This window comes from Vidua chalybeata, chromosome 11, assembly GCF_026979565.1.
Source record: "Vidua chalybeata isolate OUT-0048 chromosome 11, bVidCha1 merged haplotype, whole genome shotgun sequence".
Taxonomy (NCBI): Eukaryota; Metazoa; Chordata; class Aves; order Passeriformes; family Viduidae; genus Vidua; species Vidua chalybeata.
The window spans coordinates 16,671,196-16,691,383 of record NC_071540.1 but is presented as its reverse complement, the minus strand read 5'-3'; the positions used below and the strand labels follow the sequence as shown (position 1 = coordinate 16,691,383).

Sequence of the window (20,188 nt, the reverse complement as noted above, 5' to 3'; positions counted from 1 at the left end):
GTTGAAAATCTGACTTAAGGATGCTTCATTTTCTGGCTTCAAAGTTTGCCACTCACTGTACGTGAAGAATGTCCTTCTACCCAACCCTAGTTTTGGGATCAAACTAATTATGGTATATAACATGGCATAGTACTCCATTTTGTCTTCTCCCAAAGGGTTCCGTTTTTTAGTTTTTCAAGATCTACCTGTCCTAAGCTTCACTCTCATAGCCAAGGATTAGTCCCAAGTGACTTACACAGGCATTTGCAAAGTACATGTGTCTCAATAAAACAGCAATAATTAACATTAAACATGATGCAAACACATTTCTGGCTGGAAACAGGATTTGGATTCAGGCCATCTGTCTTCTATCCCCATAATTATCCCTGACCTCATACATGACTTTGGAAAAACCTGTACTCTGAATCCAGATTACCAACTCCTTAAATTGTGTTCAAGAAACTTGTCTATAAAGCTCTTTGCTGTTCTAACTATAGAGGAAATGTTTCTGCAGGAACTTGCTGGCCTGCCTGGAATGAATGTGTGAAGCAACAGATAATCCTAATCAACCAAAGTGAGGTGCAAATCCCACCTTCCTGCCTTCCTCCTCCGAAATCAGCAGTGACTGTCAGGATTACCATCCAAAACTATGGCAGTGAAGAGAGGCAGGATGAGCAATGTCTCTATGTGACTGCAAAACAAGAACTGCAACTGGAAATCAGGTCTGGTTTTAAACCCTGGTATTCACAGGTTAATATTATTACTGCGCAAGCATAGTGCAAGACCACAGTTTCCAATAATAATGATAATAAAGTAGTATTGTACTTTTAGAATCATAGAATCCTAGAATCACAGAATGGTTTGGGCTGGAAGGAACTTTAAAGATCATCTTGTTCCACCTCTCAGTTATGGGCAGAACACCTTCCACTAGATCAAGTTACTCAGAGCCCCATCAGCCTGGCCTTGAACACTTTCAGGGATAGAGCACCCACAGCTTCTCTGGGCAACCTGTGCCAGGGCCTCAACACCCTCACAGTAAAGAAAACTTATTGTTCTAAATCCATTTGCACCTTATCATGATAAAAATTACTGACCAAATAAGTCTTGCTGCATTTTTCAGTCCATGTTTCTGAACACAATCCTTTTACAAACTGAAACACATTCTTCTGAAAACCGCTTAGGGTTTTTGACTCCACTGCAGTGTTGGAGATTTCAATGTGTCAACCTCATTGACACAATAGGAATAAATGCCACAAGATATGTGTGAAGTTTTTTCCTAGACATCTCATACTATGTGTAACTCCCATCTTACTTCCTTACAGGTGTGAGGCAAACTGCAAGCCAGTGAATGTTAGTGATGAAGTTGTTTTGAGTGTCTCTGAACAGGAGGACTCCCATGCCATATATTATAACTGGTATTTAGATAACACATTCCAAAACAAGGTGAGAGCACCAGATTGGTCAGAAACACTGCACACACAAAAATAAATATCCACAAAGCCATATGACCTCAGAGGGATATTTTGTCAAGTGGATGCTTAGAAAATACTAGTGAAGACTGAGACAAGGGGGTGCCTGGATTGGGAGGGGTTATAATGGAGGGCACCAAACTGCTACCCTGTTCCTGATAAATCACAACAGAAAGAACAGCAAAGAGCCTCTACTACCATGTGTTCTTTTCTGTCTGATTTTCCAGTCTGCAACCCTCCCTCTAGCCTGTGGCCTGACTGGTTTCCAACAGAACTATTTGAATTTGCTTCAAAGCAACTCATCCGTGTTGAGAATGACCAGCTCCTTCTTGCAGACACAGGGAGAAGCTTTTCAGATTAAAGTAACAGGTAGGGGGTATCAGGGTTTTTAGGGTTTACAGACTTATTTGAGATAATCTCTGCTGACATGACATCATATTGATATCACACATGCATAGCCTCACTGACAAATATGAAGGTGTTACTTGATACGTGATTTCTTTAAAATAATGAGGATATAAGTTTGTTCTGGGGTGTCACACAGCAGAAGAAATTCAGTTATCTTACTCCAAGCTGTTAATAACTTCATTAAGGCTCACCTGAAACAAAGTCATGCTAAATGCTTGATCAAGTAATTGCGCTTTGCTTTATAATGCAGACATTAAGATATTTGAAATAGCTCTTCTGCTGATACGGTTTATGCAGTAGCAGGATTTCATTCCTCGTTAGCCCAGCCTGCCGTGTGCGTGCCCGAGCAGCCAGCCCGGTGGGCGCGATGCAGGGCTGGGGCACGGTCCTGCCTGACGCTCTGCTCCCTCCACTGCCAGCCGCGACTGAGCGACGCTACGGGGAGCGATCGTTCCTGGTGAGCACCGTGCCCCCGCCCGAAGCCCCCGGCTGTGCCGTGAGTCCCGAGCACGGGTCGGTGCTCACCGCCTTCAGAGTCTCCTGCAGCGCTCCCGGCTCGGAAGGGTCGGGCCAGGCCAGTCCTAGCAGGCAGCTCACATATTGCTTCTATGTGACACCGGGTAAGTCCCCAGGACAGCTGTTTGGCTTCTGACAAGAGCAAAGGCACAACCTGCCCTGCTCTGCACTCCTCGAGAGTGAACATGCTCTGAGTCCCCTGTTCTCAGAGAGCAGGTGGTGTCTCTGTGGTGTCTGCTCCCTGACCCCTTCTTTCCCATTTCAGATTCTCTCCTGGATTGTAGCCCAGATCCTGAACTCTTCCCAGTTTATCTTCCACTTGGAGAAGAGGAAAATAATTTCATTTTACATGTGACAATTATTGTTAGCAACAACGTCGGTGATACAGTTCAAACAAATACTTCAGTGAAGGTACACAGTAGAATTAATTAGTTTCAGGAACTCTCAAGTGGATAACTAACCCAAAACTGACTTTTGGAGCTTATTCCTGTTTTAGATATACTACTTCCATCTGAATGTGCCATAATCACCATTTTTCTACCTAACAGAGACTATTCTCTGAGTGCTCAATGTCAAAAGGTCTTCCACTGCCCTTTATTCTAGAACAAAAGTCTAAAATAATTGTTTGGACATTGATTGAGCAGTGTAAACCTATTTACTGAGTCTGGAATTACTCTGTAATTCCCCAAAAGCCCCAAAAGCCTCCTGCTTCTTCCCCAGTGCCACAGTAAGGAGATCCTTATCAGGCCATTAAAAATAAAACATTTAAAATGGGAACATGAAGTTTTATGTCCCACTCTATCTAGGCTGTTATTAAGATGATCATGGAAGCTGTTGGAAGAAAATTATAACACCCTTGGCAATGTTGAGAGCATATCTGATTCCTTCACCAGGTTGGACCTGCAGATATGATGGATGGGAACCTGACCCTGCAGGCTGTGGTATCTGAGAAGGCAAACACCATCCTAAAAGATGGGAACAACAGCATGAGTCTCTTCCAGCTCTACAAGTCAGTGACATCTGTCCTTAATCAGCAGATCCAAGAGGAAAGTTTTAACATGTCTTTACAGACAAACACACGAAAAGAGGTCAGCAAAATATTTTCTTGCAGTAAAATGTCATATAATGGACTCTTCATATTTTTTGACAGCTCTTAAGTAATAAAAAGCTCACATATCACTACTTGAAATCAATGAACGTTTCAAGTTTCTAGTGTTTGGCACAGGTTTCAGCTAGTTTTCACTATTTGTCTACATAAATTATTTGTTTTATCACTTATCACTAAAACAGTTAATTCTCAATTGTTATTTCATTGATTTAAACTAGTTAATCTAAACCTGATTTTCCAAAGCAATTTAAACTTCAATAAAATGGCATCTCCAGTGGGATAAATATCCTATCCAATTTTCCCCAAAAGCACTAGATGCCAGGTAATTTTCTTTAGTCCACTCGAGCCACCAGTTGATGTTTCAGTCATAAGCTGATATTTGTACAGTGCTTTGAGTGCCTCAGATGAAGAGATCGAGAGAATGTATCCATCAGTTAAGATTCATTATTTGAATAACATCAATCACACATGGCTCTGCTTTCTCTGGAAGTGGCATTTACACAGTAATTCACATACATTAGTACAAATTCTCACAAGTAACTCTCCTTGCTGTTAATGGATGTTAAGTGTATGAATTCTCTGTGCTGGGAGGTAACATAAAACTCGTGATTATATAATTACTAGGGCAAGTAGCACCTTGTCAGTAGAGCTATAATATCAGCTCAAATAATCCTTGTTGTGGAGCCTTACTCTACTGCATAACTTAAAGCAAGCCTGGCTGTCAATACACAGCACTACTTTCACAGTCCTAATTAGCATCTTGTTCCTTTGCCTAATTATCCCTTTTCATCCCAAGCTCCGAGGGCTGATGCTGACAACTCTCTCTGTTGTTAACATAACATCAATGCAGACTGCTCTGAAGATGTCAGAGGTATTGAAAGAAATCACTTACAGGAGTGAAGAGCTGTCTGTCTCAGCACAGGTAAGAAGCAATTCATCTTATATCTCCTCACACTAATAGCAGAGACTCTAATTATCCCACTGACCTTGGAAGAGTTTCAGTGCCTTATAATTATCTGTTCTTACCCATTTTTTCAACTGTACCAGTATGTGTATTTTGACTAGCAGTATTTGACTCTGTTTAGAGTAAGTAAATTCAAGTCTCAGATATTGTCTCAGCAAACTCTACAGTCCAGGCTATGACCATTACATTTATCATACATTTTTGTTATTAAGAATCCTTAACTTTTAGTCAGAAACATGTTAGGGTGCATGTTTTCTCTTGTAAAGCACTTTTAGAACCTTGAAGAAGAACTGCCCCGTGAGGGTTTTTCTAGAATTGCCCACATTCATTCATCCCTGGTCCTGGCACTGCACAAAATGCACATAGGCAATGGTCAAGGAACATGTCAGCACCCAGAGGAGCTGGGCACAAATGTGCAGGTTGAGCTCACAAAAGTATCTCTTGAGTCTTGTCTGGGAACAAGGCATTATTAGTAGATGATGCTATTTATGGTTACAGGGTGAGCATATGGCAGGACAGAACAAACTGTCACTGGGGGAAGTTTCCCAAATATGCAGGCAATAAAAAGAGCTGTCCTGATTTCGATGTATTATAGAGTTGGAGCCAGACAATGGCTTGGGAGCATTTCAGCAGGAAGTGGTTAACTTTGGCAAGACAAGAACACAGCTCAGATCCAGCTCTTACCCTAGAGAAAGGCTGCTCAGTGTTCACAGGCTGTGGGGATGGATGTGTCCAAGCCTGCAGTGAATTTGCTTGGCTCCTTCACTATGCTGGGCTAAAATCTGGCCAATGCTTTCCCAGTCCCAAAGCTGCATCCAGGCACAAAATAAAAATTGTAAAACTCATTCTCCTTTGGCACTTAGCACTTTGGCACTAAGATAGAAACTTATAATCTAATTTACTACTTTACTGTAAATCTAAAAGCTATCCTCGCCCAGGGTTTGACAGACAAGCTTCTTTCAGATGTTACTAATCTTTTTATGGATTACATCTGTAGAAGCAGGCTGCATTTTTCATGCCTGTATTCCATTTTGGTGTACCATCCAGTATATCATCTTTATTAGCATTTGAAGTATTACTCCAGCACAAATAATAATAGTAAAAATGGCATTACCCACTAATAGTCCAAAAAGATTAGTGCTGTTGCAATTTTCAGTAAATGACACAAGTGTCACTTCTGTCATTTGTAGTGCCAGTACATATAAACTGCTCCCTGTGTTTCTCCTGCAGGTGGAAGCCAGCAACACTCTGAAACATGTCAGTGCCTCTTTGCTTGCTGTAAACACAGAGCACAGCAGAGATGGTCAGGAGTTAAAGGAAGCAGCCAACTATCTGTTTAATGCAGTGAGCAGTGTTCTTAAAGCTTCTGTAGAAATCAGAGCTGGGAACACTTCAGTGCCAGAAGCAAAACAGGTAATTTAGATTTGGTCCAGTTTATACTGTACTGTGTGTGAATATTTGCTTTGGGAGGTTTTTAAAATCTTTGCTGTCTCTTGTATTTTTACCTTTCCACTGGGAAGGGTTCACTGTGACACCATGATGGACTTGAATATGAGAGGAAACTTCTCCCCAGTTAGACATGTTAGATTGAATATCTGTTAATGAAGATAGAGGCCTCTTAAGACTTGTTACATTGAAAGCTGAACAGGACAGAGAACACAGCATCAGCTCTGACCTCTAATCCATGACAAGCACATTGTGATTTTTTTCAGATTTGCTTCTATCCCCTCCTTTTGCCCCATAATTCAAGGAAGCCACAGGTATTAAATATTCATGATTGCCACCACTTCTTCACAGCTTGAAGCAGCTCTGGCTGCTGCTGACACTTTTGCAGAAAGCTCTGATTATCTGTTCAGAAAGACACAACATATCTATTTTGTCCTACCCCTTCCTAGCAATATGTGAATTGTCACAGCTAACTCTATGAGTTTCCTGGGCTGAACATACCTTAATTTCATCACTGCAAGGCAGTAGGGATGAAATAAATCTGAGAGAAAGGATTATCAACTGGACAAGTTTTCCAACAATAACCCACTAATAATACACAATTAATATGTAATTAGGTCTTGCTTTTCCAAGTAACAAAATACTAACATGTGCAGCTAAGGGCATTAATACACAAAAGCACATGAATATATTGATAGACGTCATGCTTCAATTCAATGTATTTCAATGTACAGAAGTTATAAATGTAACAATATAGGAGTAAAATCTGTAAGGCATTTATTTGCCATCTGCAATGTTTCAATGAGAATTACAGAAACTGAATTGCAATAGAATAGCTTTCTCTGAGACTAGGAAGCTTATCACCAAGTTAGTCAGCTTAGTAAGACACCAAAATTAAATGGAAGCAAGTACAAATAATGTGCAGCTTGATAATCCTGAGTACCTTTGTTGTAAATTTCCTCCTCCAATTCTTTTCCAGAGTTCAGTGTCACACCAGCTCCTGAGTACAGTTGAAAATCTCCAGAGTGCCCTTCTGTTTGGGAAGGCACCAGGTGATGAGCCAACAGTCCTCACCTCTCCCTCTGCCACAATGTACATGCACAGGTAAAAGCTGCAGTGTCCCCCACTGAAGCTTCTGAGAGCTACAAATGTCAATTCCATTGTGCTTAAACAGAATGTTTGGAACTAAATATTCTAGCATAATGACAATTTCAATAGTGTAACAAGTCTGTTGTTAGTGACTGATAGTAAGAACAGTTTGGACTGCAGGAGCAGAAATTCCCATGCTGTGTGTTCTTTAACCAGCAGAGAATTTGCTACAATTTCCTGAATGAGGCAGTAGTCACTTACTTTTGGAATTATGTAGAAAACTCATATCATACCAGCTAATGGTTTCTTTTCCAAGTTGCCAATAATGACATGTTATGTGGAACTGTAAGCAGCTTGGCAGAAGCAAATATAATTCTGAGGAGTCTGACGAGCATTTTCCATTCCCTATAATCATCCCTAAATTGTTCCCCGAGAGCCTGGTTTTCATCCACATCAAACTGTGCATTCAAATCAAGAGCATGTTCACACAGAAACCAAGTCTTTCAAATAAGTACACCTTGGTAAAGCTTCCTCTCCAGATATGCCAATTCCACCCCTTTTGTGATGATTCTATGGTAGGTTTACACGGAATACTGCATCAGGGACAGATCCATGTACTGGCAGACTTAGAAATAGTTTTGCAACTAAATTATATCCTTAAAGAGAGAAAGATTTCTCTGTAGATATGAAGTCCATGCTATTGATGTTTGGGTCTTTTCTGGTGTGTTTTTTCCTTTTATTATTTTTTTCTCTTTTATTCTGCTTTGCTTTTGCCCAACCATAACTGGACAGATTACAAACAGAAAACATGGATAGCACATCCATTAACATCTCCAATTCCAGCTCTGCCAGCTTTACTCTCCCACCTGCTTCCTCTCTCAATGTTTCAGGAGTTGATGGTGAAACAGTGGATATAAGGGCAAGTAAACAGCTTTTATCTAACTCTATTTGATAACCAGCTTACATTCCTGATGCAATGGTTTTAGCATCATTTATCCTTTCACAATGACCACACAAGCACACACCATTCTTCCTGTCATGCCAAGAAAATTATTTGAAATTATTGGTCAAAGAAGCCTTCATTTATCTTAATTGCATAAGGTTGGTTGAGCAAGTTAAGGACAACTGAATTCTTAAATTCCCCATCCCATCAGCCTCTTGCATACGCTCTGATTCACACGTATATGGCAGGAGCAGGCGCTGGAATGAATCAATACCTACACATCTATTTGCTGTTTGCTTACATCTTATGCTCTGAGGAGAATGCAACAGCTCAGACTCCATATCACATTCAGACTAACCTACAGCAGTCTTCTTTCATCCCAGCAAGAAACACCTGAGTGTGGGCACTCAGATCCTGCAGGAGACAAATGTGCTGATGGTAGCACAGCCCCCATCTGAATTAGGATGTGGTGTTTTTTCTCTCAGAACAATAGATAGCATATAATTGTCATATTTTCATAATTAATTTTCTGAAGATCTCTCTGGTTGGTTTGACCCTTTCACAAGACCTCTAAAATACCTGCAAACATTTTTTTTTCATTGCACTTTTTCCAACTCTGCCAAAAAGGTGTCACACTGTATGAAAACAATAAAGATTGTTGTACACATTTCAGAATGAAAATCACTTTCAAGGTTTATAGACCCACCTTAGAGATAAGGTAGAGTCTTATTTAAAGCTGGATGCTTGGAAGTTTACTTCTATTTGGGTCTGAGCTCATTCTTTCACTATTCAGCAATTCAGGATGTGAATAAAATGAAATACTGACAATACTGAATATCTGGTAACAACAATAGCTCAGTTGTCTGATTGTTAATGTCTTCTAACAGATGGTGAGCTTTGCCATGAATCCCTTTTTCTCCCGTGACAGCAGTTTTGACATCAGTGGAACAGTGGGAGGTCTAAGTCTAACTGGTCTGGATGGTTTGATCATACCAGTCAGCAACCTCAAAGAGAACATTGAGGTAAAGCCACTATTTCCTAACTCTCACCCTCTTTCCCATATTTTTCCTCCCTCCATTAACAAACTGTCATTTGTGTTATTTGTGAGGTGAACACAAATTCTGGTAGTGTTCATTACATTAGATAATGGGCTGATGCAGTCTGTAGTTGAGATGGAGGGATTTCTGTGATGTGGTAGAAAAAAAACCCCAAGTATTTCTGTCTTTTCTTGAAAAGGAGGCATTTTATTCTTCCTTTAAATGAAAGAATGCTAATGGTTGTGGAAATAGATTCCAGATTACATTCATCCCAAAGCAGAATGTGAAGTCTGATTTCATCAACTAACTACTGTATTTATTGTGCTACTCTTTGGCTTCCTAGCCCGTGTATAAACTGACATCTAAATCACTCATAGCCAATGTCTCAGTCATAATCACAGGTCTCAGTTCAGAAATGCACTAACCCTAACACTAACCCTAACCCTAGGTTTTGTGATGGGTCTACACAGATTTCACATTAATTTTTCAGAGGTTAGTTGACATTAAAAAGAAAATTACTTTGAAAGTGGTATTTTTGCTGGCCATGCTTTCCTGATGTTGTGAAAAAAGATAATCTAGCATGTGGCTGCACGCTAAGAAGAAAAATGCTTTTCTGTATTTAAACCTATGTCTTTTTGTTTAAAAACAGATCATATTACCAAGGCTTTCAGCAACACGGGAAGATAAGATTCTGTTGAATCTGGGCAATTATAGCACTTTTCAAGTCAATGTTACCTCAGAAAACACATCTATAGTGATCCACCTGGAATCTGAACACGACATTCCACTAATACTTTTCTTGGGGTATGGTTATCACCCAAATGAAACCAGCTATGATATGAAAAATCATCTGTTCTATAAGAAAACTTCTGGAGGTAAGATAAGTGGTTAGTGACTCATAAACTTGCAGAATGAGCCTTGACTATGAGTTCAGGTGTCTAGCTGGAAAGAAACCTCATGCTTCAATGTTCCAATCTCTTGAATAAAATGTTTATTAACAAGAGCAAAGATTGGGGTGATTTGATCAATGAGTTGCTAAGAATGATTTCATGCCTGTTTCTTTGGTTCATTTATTACATGTATGCTTCTGAATTAGCCTTCTATAGATACATTGAAACGAAAATATTTATGTTCAAGGTGAGATGAACAGCTGGGTTCTCAGCCCAGAAGAACTCATTTTTGGAGAGGGAACCTACTATTTCATGGTTTTACAAGATATGGTAATGGATTCAACAGTCTACGAGGGGTTAACCATAAATGCCACTTGCTTTGCATCCCGCTGTGTATTTTGGGATGAGCACCAGGGAGGCTGGAACAGCTATGGATGTCATGTAAGTAGAGCAAAACAAAACAATGTGCCTGTTACACACTTCAAAGCCAGCCCTCATAACCACCATCTGTAGTAACTGACACCATGAAACAAGATCATTCTGTGATGTTTTAATAAAGTCAGGAAGTTTAGTCATATTGAACTAACCTTTAAACAACATTCCCATTTCTTGGGATGAACTTCTATATAAGAAATTGAACCATTCTGACAAGGCCATAATATATTGTAATGCCCATTACAGGTTAAGTGTTAGAATTAATATTCCTTATTGGAACTTGAACAATTTGGTGTGCAGCAGCTCTCTACACTAAATTACCAGTCTCAGCACTGTCTTTTCATTTGCTTGGTAAGTCATCTAATACTTTGAAGGCAGATGTTTTATCAGAAATCTTTTCTGGGTTTCAGGTAGGACCAAAAACAAATCCTAGCAGCACACAGTGCCTCTGCAACCATCTGACCTTCTTTGGGAGCTCATTCTTTGTCATACCCAATGCCATAGATGTCAGCAAAACAGCACAGCTGTTTGGTACATTCGTGGACAATCCTGTGGTGGTGACAACTGTAGGATGCATTTTTCTGATATATGTGCTTGTAGTTATTTGGGCTCGAAGGAAAGACATCCAGGATGATGCCAAAGTAAGTCTCCAGCTAATAAAGTCAATGTATTCAGGCCAATTCCCACCATGCCTAGCCTGTTTTAATAGGAAGTCTTTAACCAATCCTACTCCTTTCCCTGTAACTCTCTGTTTACTGGTAAGTAAACATTGTTCACAAGATCACAAATTCCTACTCACAGCTTTCAGGAATCTGTTCTTACAGGACAGCTAACATGCTGCCTGTGTTGTGTGGCTCTGCAGGTGAAAATCACAGTCCTGGAAGACAATGACCCCTTTGCTCAGTACCGTTACCTTGTGACCGTTTTCACAGGACACCGCCGTGGTGCAGCCACAACCTCCAAGGTATCAGTGGCACTGTGTGGGAGGAGAGTTTATTTGCTTAGAGAACTGGATAAATAATAGAGCACCTGAGGCTATTAAACAGGACAACTCTGTCTGAGACAGAAAGCCCTTAGGTTTAATGAAAGGAGAAATAATCACACTTAGGATTGAGACGTGCAAATCTTCATTTTGCATTTTTATTTTCCAGGTGACTCTCACCCTGTATGGACTGGATGGAGAGAGTGAGCCTCACCATCTAAATGATCCTGATACGCCAGTCTTTGAACGTGGAGGAGTGGATGTTTTCCTCCTCTGTACCTTCTTCCCTCTTGGGGAACTGCAGAGTATTAGATTGTGGCATGATAATTCAGGGGACAGTCCATCCTGGTAAGTGAAGGTCTAGAGATCCTGGGAAGTAAAAATCCACAAATAACTTTTTATAATGGTAACAGCTTTCCCTTTCTAGCACTTGAAAATTATCCTTTCTGCAGTTCTAGAAAGAAAAGAAGTGTTAGATTCTAGTTTTTGCAGCTGAATAGACCAAATAATAGCCTAAAGTGCAGGACCAGGAGTGCTTCCCGTATCCCATGTCCAGTACAGGATGGGATATGTCTTGTGCCTTACAGTTTAGTCACCCCAAGTAGCTGAAGGCCAGAGTTGGTCCTCCACAGTCTTGTTGAGCTCTGGATTTCACACTCTCAGTGGTATGTGACCATGCCCTGTGTGTTTTTCCAACAGGTATGTGAATCGAGTATTAGTCCATGACCTGGCATGGGATCAGAAATGGTACTTCCTCTGTAACTCTTGGCTAGCCATTGATATTGGAGAATGTGTCCTAGATAAAGTGTTCCCAGTAGCAACAGAACAGGACATGAAGCAGTTCAGGTACCTCCTATTTCATGGATTTTTTTACTCTTGATAGCAGTCAGTCCGGAACAATAGGCATGAAAAAACCAGACCAAAGCCCTAGAAAAAAATTAAAACAAGGAAGGTCTTTCCTCTGTCCTTAAAGGGCTCTGAATAAGGGAGAGAGGGATGATGGTTACATAAATCATTACCCTAACAGTAGTACCATAGTGAAAATATTGGTGCTAAAGAAGGATAGCCTGACAAAGCTACAGAAACCCAAACATCTTCTCTTAAGTGTAATTATTTTAACAATTTAAATCGGAACTATTCTCTTTCCCCCTATGCTGTGTCCAAAAGAAAAGGACATAAGTAGCTATGACCATTCTATGCAAATCAAGCCATGATACTTGATAATTTCTCCTAGTTATTACTTCTGCTGATAGTGCCTAGAAGCATAAACAGGTTGGGACCCCGAATTAGGGTTCTTCCCTCTCCTTTCCACATATCCATTTGATTTCCCTCTTCTCCTTCCCAGAAATCTGTTTTTCATGAAGACCTCCAAGGGTTTCCAGGATGGGCACATCTGGTACTCAGTTTTCAGCCGCTCCCCACGAAGCTCCTTCACACGAGCCCAGCGCGTGTCCTGTTGCTTCTCACTGCTCCTCTGCACCATGCTGACCAGCATCATGTTCTGGGGTGTGCCAAAGGATCCTGCTGAGCAGAAAATGGATTTGGGTAACAATCCTCACCATTGCTTGGGCAGGCAAATAGAGAGACAGCAGAATCTGGAAGCAAGAGTTGATTAAATTGTTTTTTTCACAAGAGAGAGACTTGATGGTTTATTTTGCTTGGGGTTATTTTTCCTTCTCTGCTCTGTTTGATCTTGACAGGTAAGATCGAGTTCACATGGCAGGAAGTGATGATTGGCTTTGAGAGCTCCCTCCTCATGTTTCCCATCAACCTGCTCATTGTGCAGATCTTCAGGAACATTCGACCCCGGCCAGCCCAGCAGGGCAGAGAGAAGAAGCCGGGAAAGAATAGCCGAGTGTCTCCAAGCCTGCTTCCCACCCCAGGGGCCACCCAGGCTGCCTCTCTCACTCCAGAGGCTGTGACAAAGGCAAGTCCCAGTGAGTCCTGCACTGCCCTCTGCTGCCACACACTACCGCCTTCCCCGGCTCCACAAATTTCCCTGTTTCGATGCTCTTCAGCCTGTCTGAAGAGAAAAGCCAATTACCACTGGTGCAAAGTGCCCACCTAAATGCCATCCTTCATTAAGGTCTGCCTTTGTACATCCCAGCCCTTGCACAGTTATTGCATGACCAAATCACTGTGTTCAGCAGTTAGAGCAAACACTAAGCAAGACAGTGAAGATAAAAGGTATCATGGACCACATCTTCCTCAGCTTAGGTCCTCAGGCAGGCACGCTGCCCTTTTGAACCCTGAAAGCTGCCTTTCTGAACTCCCTGAAATCTGCCTGTCACATCCAGCACTGCAGGATGTGCTATTTGTGTCCATTCTGGAGATTTTAGCAGTTGGTGCAGCTCCCAGCCAGTGGTACTGTCAGATCACATCAGCCTAAGCCACTGCAGCCAGAGTCACTGCTGTGTTGCTGCTGTCTTTCCTAGGACATAAGAAGAATTGCCAACTCACTATTTAAAGCCCTGAAGACTCCATCTCTCACCTCAGCAGAAGACCTTGAAAAATTAGCTAATATCAACACACTCCTGTCATTGGTTGAGGATATCATCTGTCAGCAGAACAGAGCTGGGCAAGGGTTTTATGAAGAGATCAAGAAGGATGGCCCTATAATTGTCACATTGGGTGCAATGGATATCCAAGGTAAATAACACACTGTGAAATACCTGCTGAGACCCTTGCAATGAAAGCACTGGATGTGATGACCCAAGCTCTTCTTACATTCTGACTCTAAGGCAACTACAGAATCACGGAATAGCTGAGGTTAGAAGGGATCTCTGCTCAGAGCAGGGTCAGTGGGAGCAGGATTGCCTAAGATCACATCAGTCTGATGCTTAATGTCCCCAAGGATGAAGATTCCACAAATTCTCAACTGGAACAACCTACTCCAGTGTCCAATATCTATGTTTTTTCCTATGTTCAGAAATCTCCCATGTTTTAAGATGTGCCCTTTGCCTCCTGTTCTTTCACTGCACCACTGAGCACCCAACTAAGTAAAGACAACTGAGAAATCCCTGTTTCTTACGCTGTAGAATCAAATGTTTGCTACCAGTCTGGCTTGGGAGCTGGATCAGCATTTACAAATTAAAAGACTCACAAATATCACTTGTTTCACAAACTCTTTGACCAGTATTTTTTGTTTTCTTCTTGGTCTCATGCTGTTGTTCCTTTCAGTCTGACTCTCAATTAAACAAGAATATATGAGTAAACAACCTCACTGATTTCATTAACACTCATATTTGGCTTTTCCAGGGAGTCTTCCAAGCTACTAATTACACAGGTAAACCATGAACAAATTAACAGTTGATCTGATCTGACCTGTCTATTAAGATTTTAGGACTGCTGTTTAACTCAGTTGCCTTCTAGAAAAAGTTCCAGGCCATTCCGGCAGAAGAGCTTTAAGGTCTAGTGTCCTTTCATATGTTAGTCTTCACTTCATCACATTAATGATCTTTAGCTCCAGAGAAACCACCCTTTGTACTGAACAGTGTTTTAATCTATTTATTTTCTCAGTAAATAAATAAATAAATATTTGTCTGCAGAAAAAACAAGAAGTCCAACTCCAGAGAAGAGAATTTGTGACCAGCTGAAATACAATGATTACCATCGTTGCTTGTACATGCAACTCCAGCATGTAGAGATGGAGCTGGAATTACTGGGGCCCCATAAATTTCAGATGCCTCAGAGTTACACACAAGCTGTTTGTCAGATTCAGCATATGAAGAACCTCCTGGAGAACCAAATCTGCTCATCAGCATCCATCAGTGAGGGGTAACCCAGTTCTCACTCTAAGTATAAGTAAATTCAGGTCATGCATTCAAAATTGAGCAGGATGACAGAGCCCAAATAATTACTGCTTAACATGTGCTAGATAACTGTTATTACATCTGTAAAAATAAGTCTTACTATTATAACACTGCAGGAGCTACAAAGAAATTGCCATGCACTGTGAACTGCACACAAAGGCAATAATGACAGACCATTGCTGTTTGTCATTTTTGCCTCCAAAGTGGAAAGTTACAATAAATGTCATATGATAGTAAAGGGTTGGGATAATCACCCAGCTCCAAAGTCACACAAGTCTCTTAAAATGTATGGATAAAGAAAAATTAATAGGCAGACAAAAATAGTTCTGTGAAATATGATAATTAAGTTGGAAGTATTGAAAACAATTGCACTAATCACGTCACTTGGCCATTATGGTGATCACAAGAGATTCATTCAGCAGATTTAATACACTCATAGCTTTGTCAATAATTCTACTGGAGATTCAATTATGCATGAACTGAGGAGTAAAGAAGCCCATCACATTTATTTTGATTTTAGCTGATCCCTGCACACTTAATTATTTTTTCTCACTGTACTTTTTGGTATCCATATATCCTACATAACTGCATTAATTAAAAGAATATTTTTATTTTATATCATAAGATGTTGCCTATTCCCAGTGAACCTGATGACTGCAATTTTGGTTCCTGTTCCATCGCAGACTGAATTTTCTCTTCTGGTTCACTCTCAAGGTGGTCCCATACTCCGAATTTGTCCAATGATGACAAGAAAAGTTCTTCTCCCAGAGGGCTGCCCTGGTGGTTTGTGTTCATTGCTTGGTTCCTTGTGGCAGCCACCAGCAGTGTGTCGGGGTTCTTCACCATGCTCTACGGACTCCATTATGGCAAGGAGAATTCCATCAAATGGCTCATCTCCATGGTCATCTCCTTCTTGGAAAGTCTTTTCATCACACAGCCCTTAAAGGTGAGAGCCTCAGAAATACAACCACTGGTCAAGATGAACTCACCTGCTGCCATTGCAGGAAGACAATGTAACATGTTCTAAAGAGCTGCGGGATTTGGGATATAAAATGAGAAGTCTTTGCCCTTAAAACAAGAGCAGGCAGGTGGTTTACAGAGTTCTGTTGGTTTTTGCTGACATTAACTCCATTAGTTTCATCTCCCTTGCTTTGTCAGGGTTTAATGATGTTTCTGACAAGTGAATATGTGTCACAGAATCAGTTTAGCTGGACAAACCCCAGCACTGTGCCCTGTTCTCTTGTTTATGGGCTTCAGCTGCATGGGTTCAACAAACCCAAGGCACAGTTGTTTTCCTGCAGTGCCTGGATCCAAAGGGATGCAGGTCAAAGCCTGAGCTTCTTCATATGAAATTGGAATACGGTGAGTCTATGGCTGATTCTTTCCAGGTGCTGGGATTTGCTGCTTTTTTTGCTCTGGTTCTGAAGAAGGTGGAACATGAGGATGAAGAAAACACAGCTATTGATGGGCCTTTATCTGCACCAGGTAACTGCCTGGAAACTTACAAATTATTAAAGAACGTGCAGAAATTTCCAAGCTTTTGGAGTCCTTTATGAATGAATATGTGACTAAGCTCAACTGGCTTGCAACAAAACCCCTAACTATTCCACAACTTAGTGAAAATAAATAAGTGAATAGTAAAAAATGCACCCTTCATGTAGACTGGTAGGTCTTTATCTGACAAGCATAACTAAAACCTCTCACAAAGAAATTTCCTGCATCCTTTAAGCCCTATATGGATGTTCTCAGATTACATACTTTTCCACAGCCACAATTATCTGTATTATTCCCCTAAACTTAGCAGTGGCTTCTGCAGTCACAATCATATCTAAATAAAGCCTTCACAAGCAGACAGGAATCGTAGTGCATAGCAAAGTTATCTGATCTACAGCTTCCTCCCCGCTCAGCCCCAGGCTATGAATACACCACCTTCTGAGATGCTCAGCCTAGTGAGAGACACCTGGACCACACCTGGTCCTAAACCCAACACACAGTTTTTGTGAGCTCCTTCCCTCCCCCCTGTTTGCCTTACAATTGCTATAGTAATTTTTTAAATCACATCCTCTGTATTCCTGAGGGAAATCGTTAGATAGAAATGTTTCCTTAGAAAGTCCAAACAAACAAAAAGCAGGACATGGATGATCAATTGACTAATTCCAGGGTTCACTGCTCTCCCTCACAGGTGATTCACACCCTCTCTTCGGGGTCCGAAGGGACAGTAGAAGCAATATTTACCGGCCACCTCCTGCTGCTGATGTGGAGAAAATGAAAATCAGCTACATGAAGGAGCAGAAAGCATTTGCCCTCATCAGAGAAATCCTGGGTATTACCCATAAGTACATGATCTTGTTTTATTCAGTAATACTCATCAGTAATTTTACATCAGTGAAAATATTGTTCTCTTGGGTGACAAAGTTTTGGCATATCTTCAGCTTTCTGCCAGCCATTATGATGTAGAGACAGGCTGTTCCCTGGCAGCTGGAGCTGCAGGGAGGTGGGAATGTTAGCTGGAGCTAAAAGTGTGGCTAAGGCTTCATTTTATGGTAAAGAAACACATTGCAAACATGAGAGATTAAAGAAAAGCAGAAAGGCTAAAAGGAGGAGGTGAACAGTTACATGAAGCTGAAACCAAAGAGCAGATGGAGGCCATCTTTCTAAAAGCAGATACTATCTATAGATAATGATTTATGCCCCTGTTTTATTTCCTCTAAAATCAATGGCAAAAAAAAAAAAAAAAAAACACCTCAACTTTACTTGGAACAAAGTTAGACTAGTCATTTTATTTGGAGCTACCCTGACTACTTCTATTCAGCCTTCCCAGTTATTTTCTTGACAGCTACTCATATTCCAAATGTGAAACACTTAAACTGCAGCACATGAAGCAGCTTGGGTGCATTCATTAGCACTGGTCACTCAGAATCTACAAAGCACCTCCTTGGCCTAATGGCTGCTGGCAGCAGTAATTGTTCATGCAATCTATTTTGAACAGCATTGTTAAGCCAGAGCTCACATGTGCTGTCTCTTTCTGGTTTTTTTCCAGCCTATCTGGGGTTTTTATGGATGCTGTTACTGGTTGCCTATGGGCAGAGAGATCCCAATTCCTACTATTTAAACAAACACATTGAGGACAGCTTTACAGATGGATTCCATGATGTCTACAGTTACCAGGATTTTTTCACGTGGGCAAACACTACTTTACTCAAAAATCTTTATGGATCTTATAAAGGTGCAGTCGCATTGTTTCCCTTCAGCTTGCCAGATTCTGAAACATTATTTTTAATACTTTAATACTCTAACTTGCATATTTGAGTGGAGAAAGGGACTGTGAGGAAGCTAGCAAGGAATCTTATAATAGGAATACCAGTGAATAACAAAACCCCACATCTTGACCCTAAGTTAAATATCCCCTGATATTTTCCTTATATTTAATATAACCCAAAAGTTCTTCACTGCAATGCTAAATTTTTCACATTTTTTATTACTTACTCCAGATATTCAGATATATCAGAAAGTTTTACACTACTTTCTCTCCATAACTAAGAAAAAAAAAAAAAAAGAATGGCAGAATGGCAGACAGGTGGCACCATAAAGCTTTTCCTCAGGAGAGTTGTTTGCATCATGACTTGGATCAATGTGAAGGCAAATTATGCAATATCAGCATGTTTCTATCCAGCCATATCCAGTAAAATATGGCCCATTTTCCAGCTCACATTTACAGGTAACTATTAAAATATATTAGCAGAGATGTTCTTTGGACATGACAGGCCACATGAGCACTGCATAAAGCTACTCTTCTATGGGACTCAAGGCGAGTCACTTTTCTCCTCCAGGCCTCACTTTCCTTCTGTATAAAATACAGATGGGGGTGACAGAACTCTGTAATTGTGAATGTTATTTAAGAACTCATTTCAAATCAATATGAGGGTTTCATTTTCATTACAATTTTGCTTACAGTGTTCCCAAGAAAAGAATATATGGCAAAATATTAATGCATCAGTGAATCATAAATGAAATTAAGAAATATTATTAATTTTGTCATATTGCCAGTGCTGCTCTTTTCCATCTCCTGTTTAGGATTCATTACAGATGGCAATTCCAAGCTGGTGGGTAGTGCTCGAATTCGCCAAGTAAGAGTGAAAGGAGACACCTGCCCTATTTCTCCCAGACTCCAGCATGTAATTGAGGAATGCCGTGCTCCATACTCCCTACAAACAGAAGATACATCAGTTTATGGGGAGCACTGGAATACCTCAGCCTTTGGTAACTCCTCTGACTTGAGCTCAGCATGGCAGTATCAGAGTCAGTCCAAACTGAGAGGACACCCCAGCTGGGGTAAACTTGCCATCTATAGTGGAGGGGGATATGTGATTCACCTGGGAACTGACCCTAAAAATGCCTCCAGGTACCACTTGTATTGTAAATTATCAGTGCATCCTCCATGTGATTCATCATTCCTGTATGAATTAGATCACTGACTACACATTCTTTTGGCAGAATTCTCCAGTACCTTTTCAACAATGTCTGGCTTGACACCTTCACAAGAGCAGTGTTTGTTGAATTTACAGTCTACAATGCCAACGTGAACCTGTTCTGCATTATAAGCCTGATGTTTGAAAGCAATGCTTTAGGTGAGAGCCTTTCCTATGTTACACATTATAGCAAGAAATGCACCTACTGAAAGAAGATTTACACACTATCAGTATTTTCCTAGTCCTTTCTTCAGGAAAGACAAGTGTATTAATAAATCTAATCATGAGAGAATCAATGCAAATTTTCTAAACCTTTTAGGAAAAATGCAGCATCAAAATAATATAGACCATAATGGAATATCTTATGTTTGCTTATGCTGTGGTCATCTGCTGATGAAGAAAACATGACACTGAAACTTGATCTCGAGAATTTACAACAGGAACAAGAAAACTTCTGTTTCCTAATCACTTCAGCAAATCAATAAAATATTAGGACAGAAATGCAAATAACAGTCTATCTTTTTTGTTCCAGATGACTTTTGATCTGAGCAGCAGCCTCCTTAGGGTGTGTCTAAGTATTAGAAAATGCCCAAACTGAGCTCATTTGGGTTTAGAATGAGATTCAGCTTTTTTTTTTTTTA

General features: G+C 40.6%; 1 protein-coding gene across 1 annotated transcript in view; it reads left to right on the top strand.

The window, feature by feature from the left end:
• The window catches only part of LOC128793772 (polycystic kidney disease protein 1-like 2), a 36,130-nt gene that overhangs the window by 10,749 nt on the left and 5,193 nt on the right, over positions 1 to 20,188 (top strand). Inside the window, 27 exon segments of the mRNA XM_053953182.1 lie at positions 494 to 701; positions 1,302 to 1,422; positions 1,676 to 1,817; positions 2,276 to 2,476; positions 2,638 to 2,783; positions 3,266 to 3,460; positions 4,277 to 4,402; positions 5,675 to 5,857; positions 6,870 to 6,994; positions 7,772 to 7,898; positions 8,810 to 8,944; positions 9,609 to 9,834; positions 10,097 to 10,290; positions 10,695 to 10,925; positions 11,147 to 11,248; positions 11,436 to 11,614; positions 11,966 to 12,112; positions 12,612 to 12,811; positions 12,967 to 13,193; positions 13,702 to 13,915; positions 14,815 to 15,043; positions 15,793 to 16,024; positions 16,467 to 16,563; positions 17,261 to 17,401; positions 18,119 to 18,304; positions 19,153 to 19,480; positions 19,573 to 19,706. Coding sequence (XP_053809157.1) covers positions 494 to 701; positions 1,302 to 1,422; positions 1,676 to 1,817; positions 2,276 to 2,476; positions 2,638 to 2,783; positions 3,266 to 3,460; positions 4,277 to 4,402; positions 5,675 to 5,857; positions 6,870 to 6,994; positions 7,772 to 7,898; positions 8,810 to 8,944; positions 9,609 to 9,834; positions 10,097 to 10,290; positions 10,695 to 10,925; positions 11,147 to 11,248; positions 11,436 to 11,614; positions 11,966 to 12,112; positions 12,612 to 12,811; positions 12,967 to 13,193; positions 13,702 to 13,915; positions 14,815 to 15,043; positions 15,793 to 16,024; positions 16,467 to 16,563; positions 17,261 to 17,401; positions 18,119 to 18,304; positions 19,153 to 19,480; positions 19,573 to 19,706 — 4,776 coding nt within the window.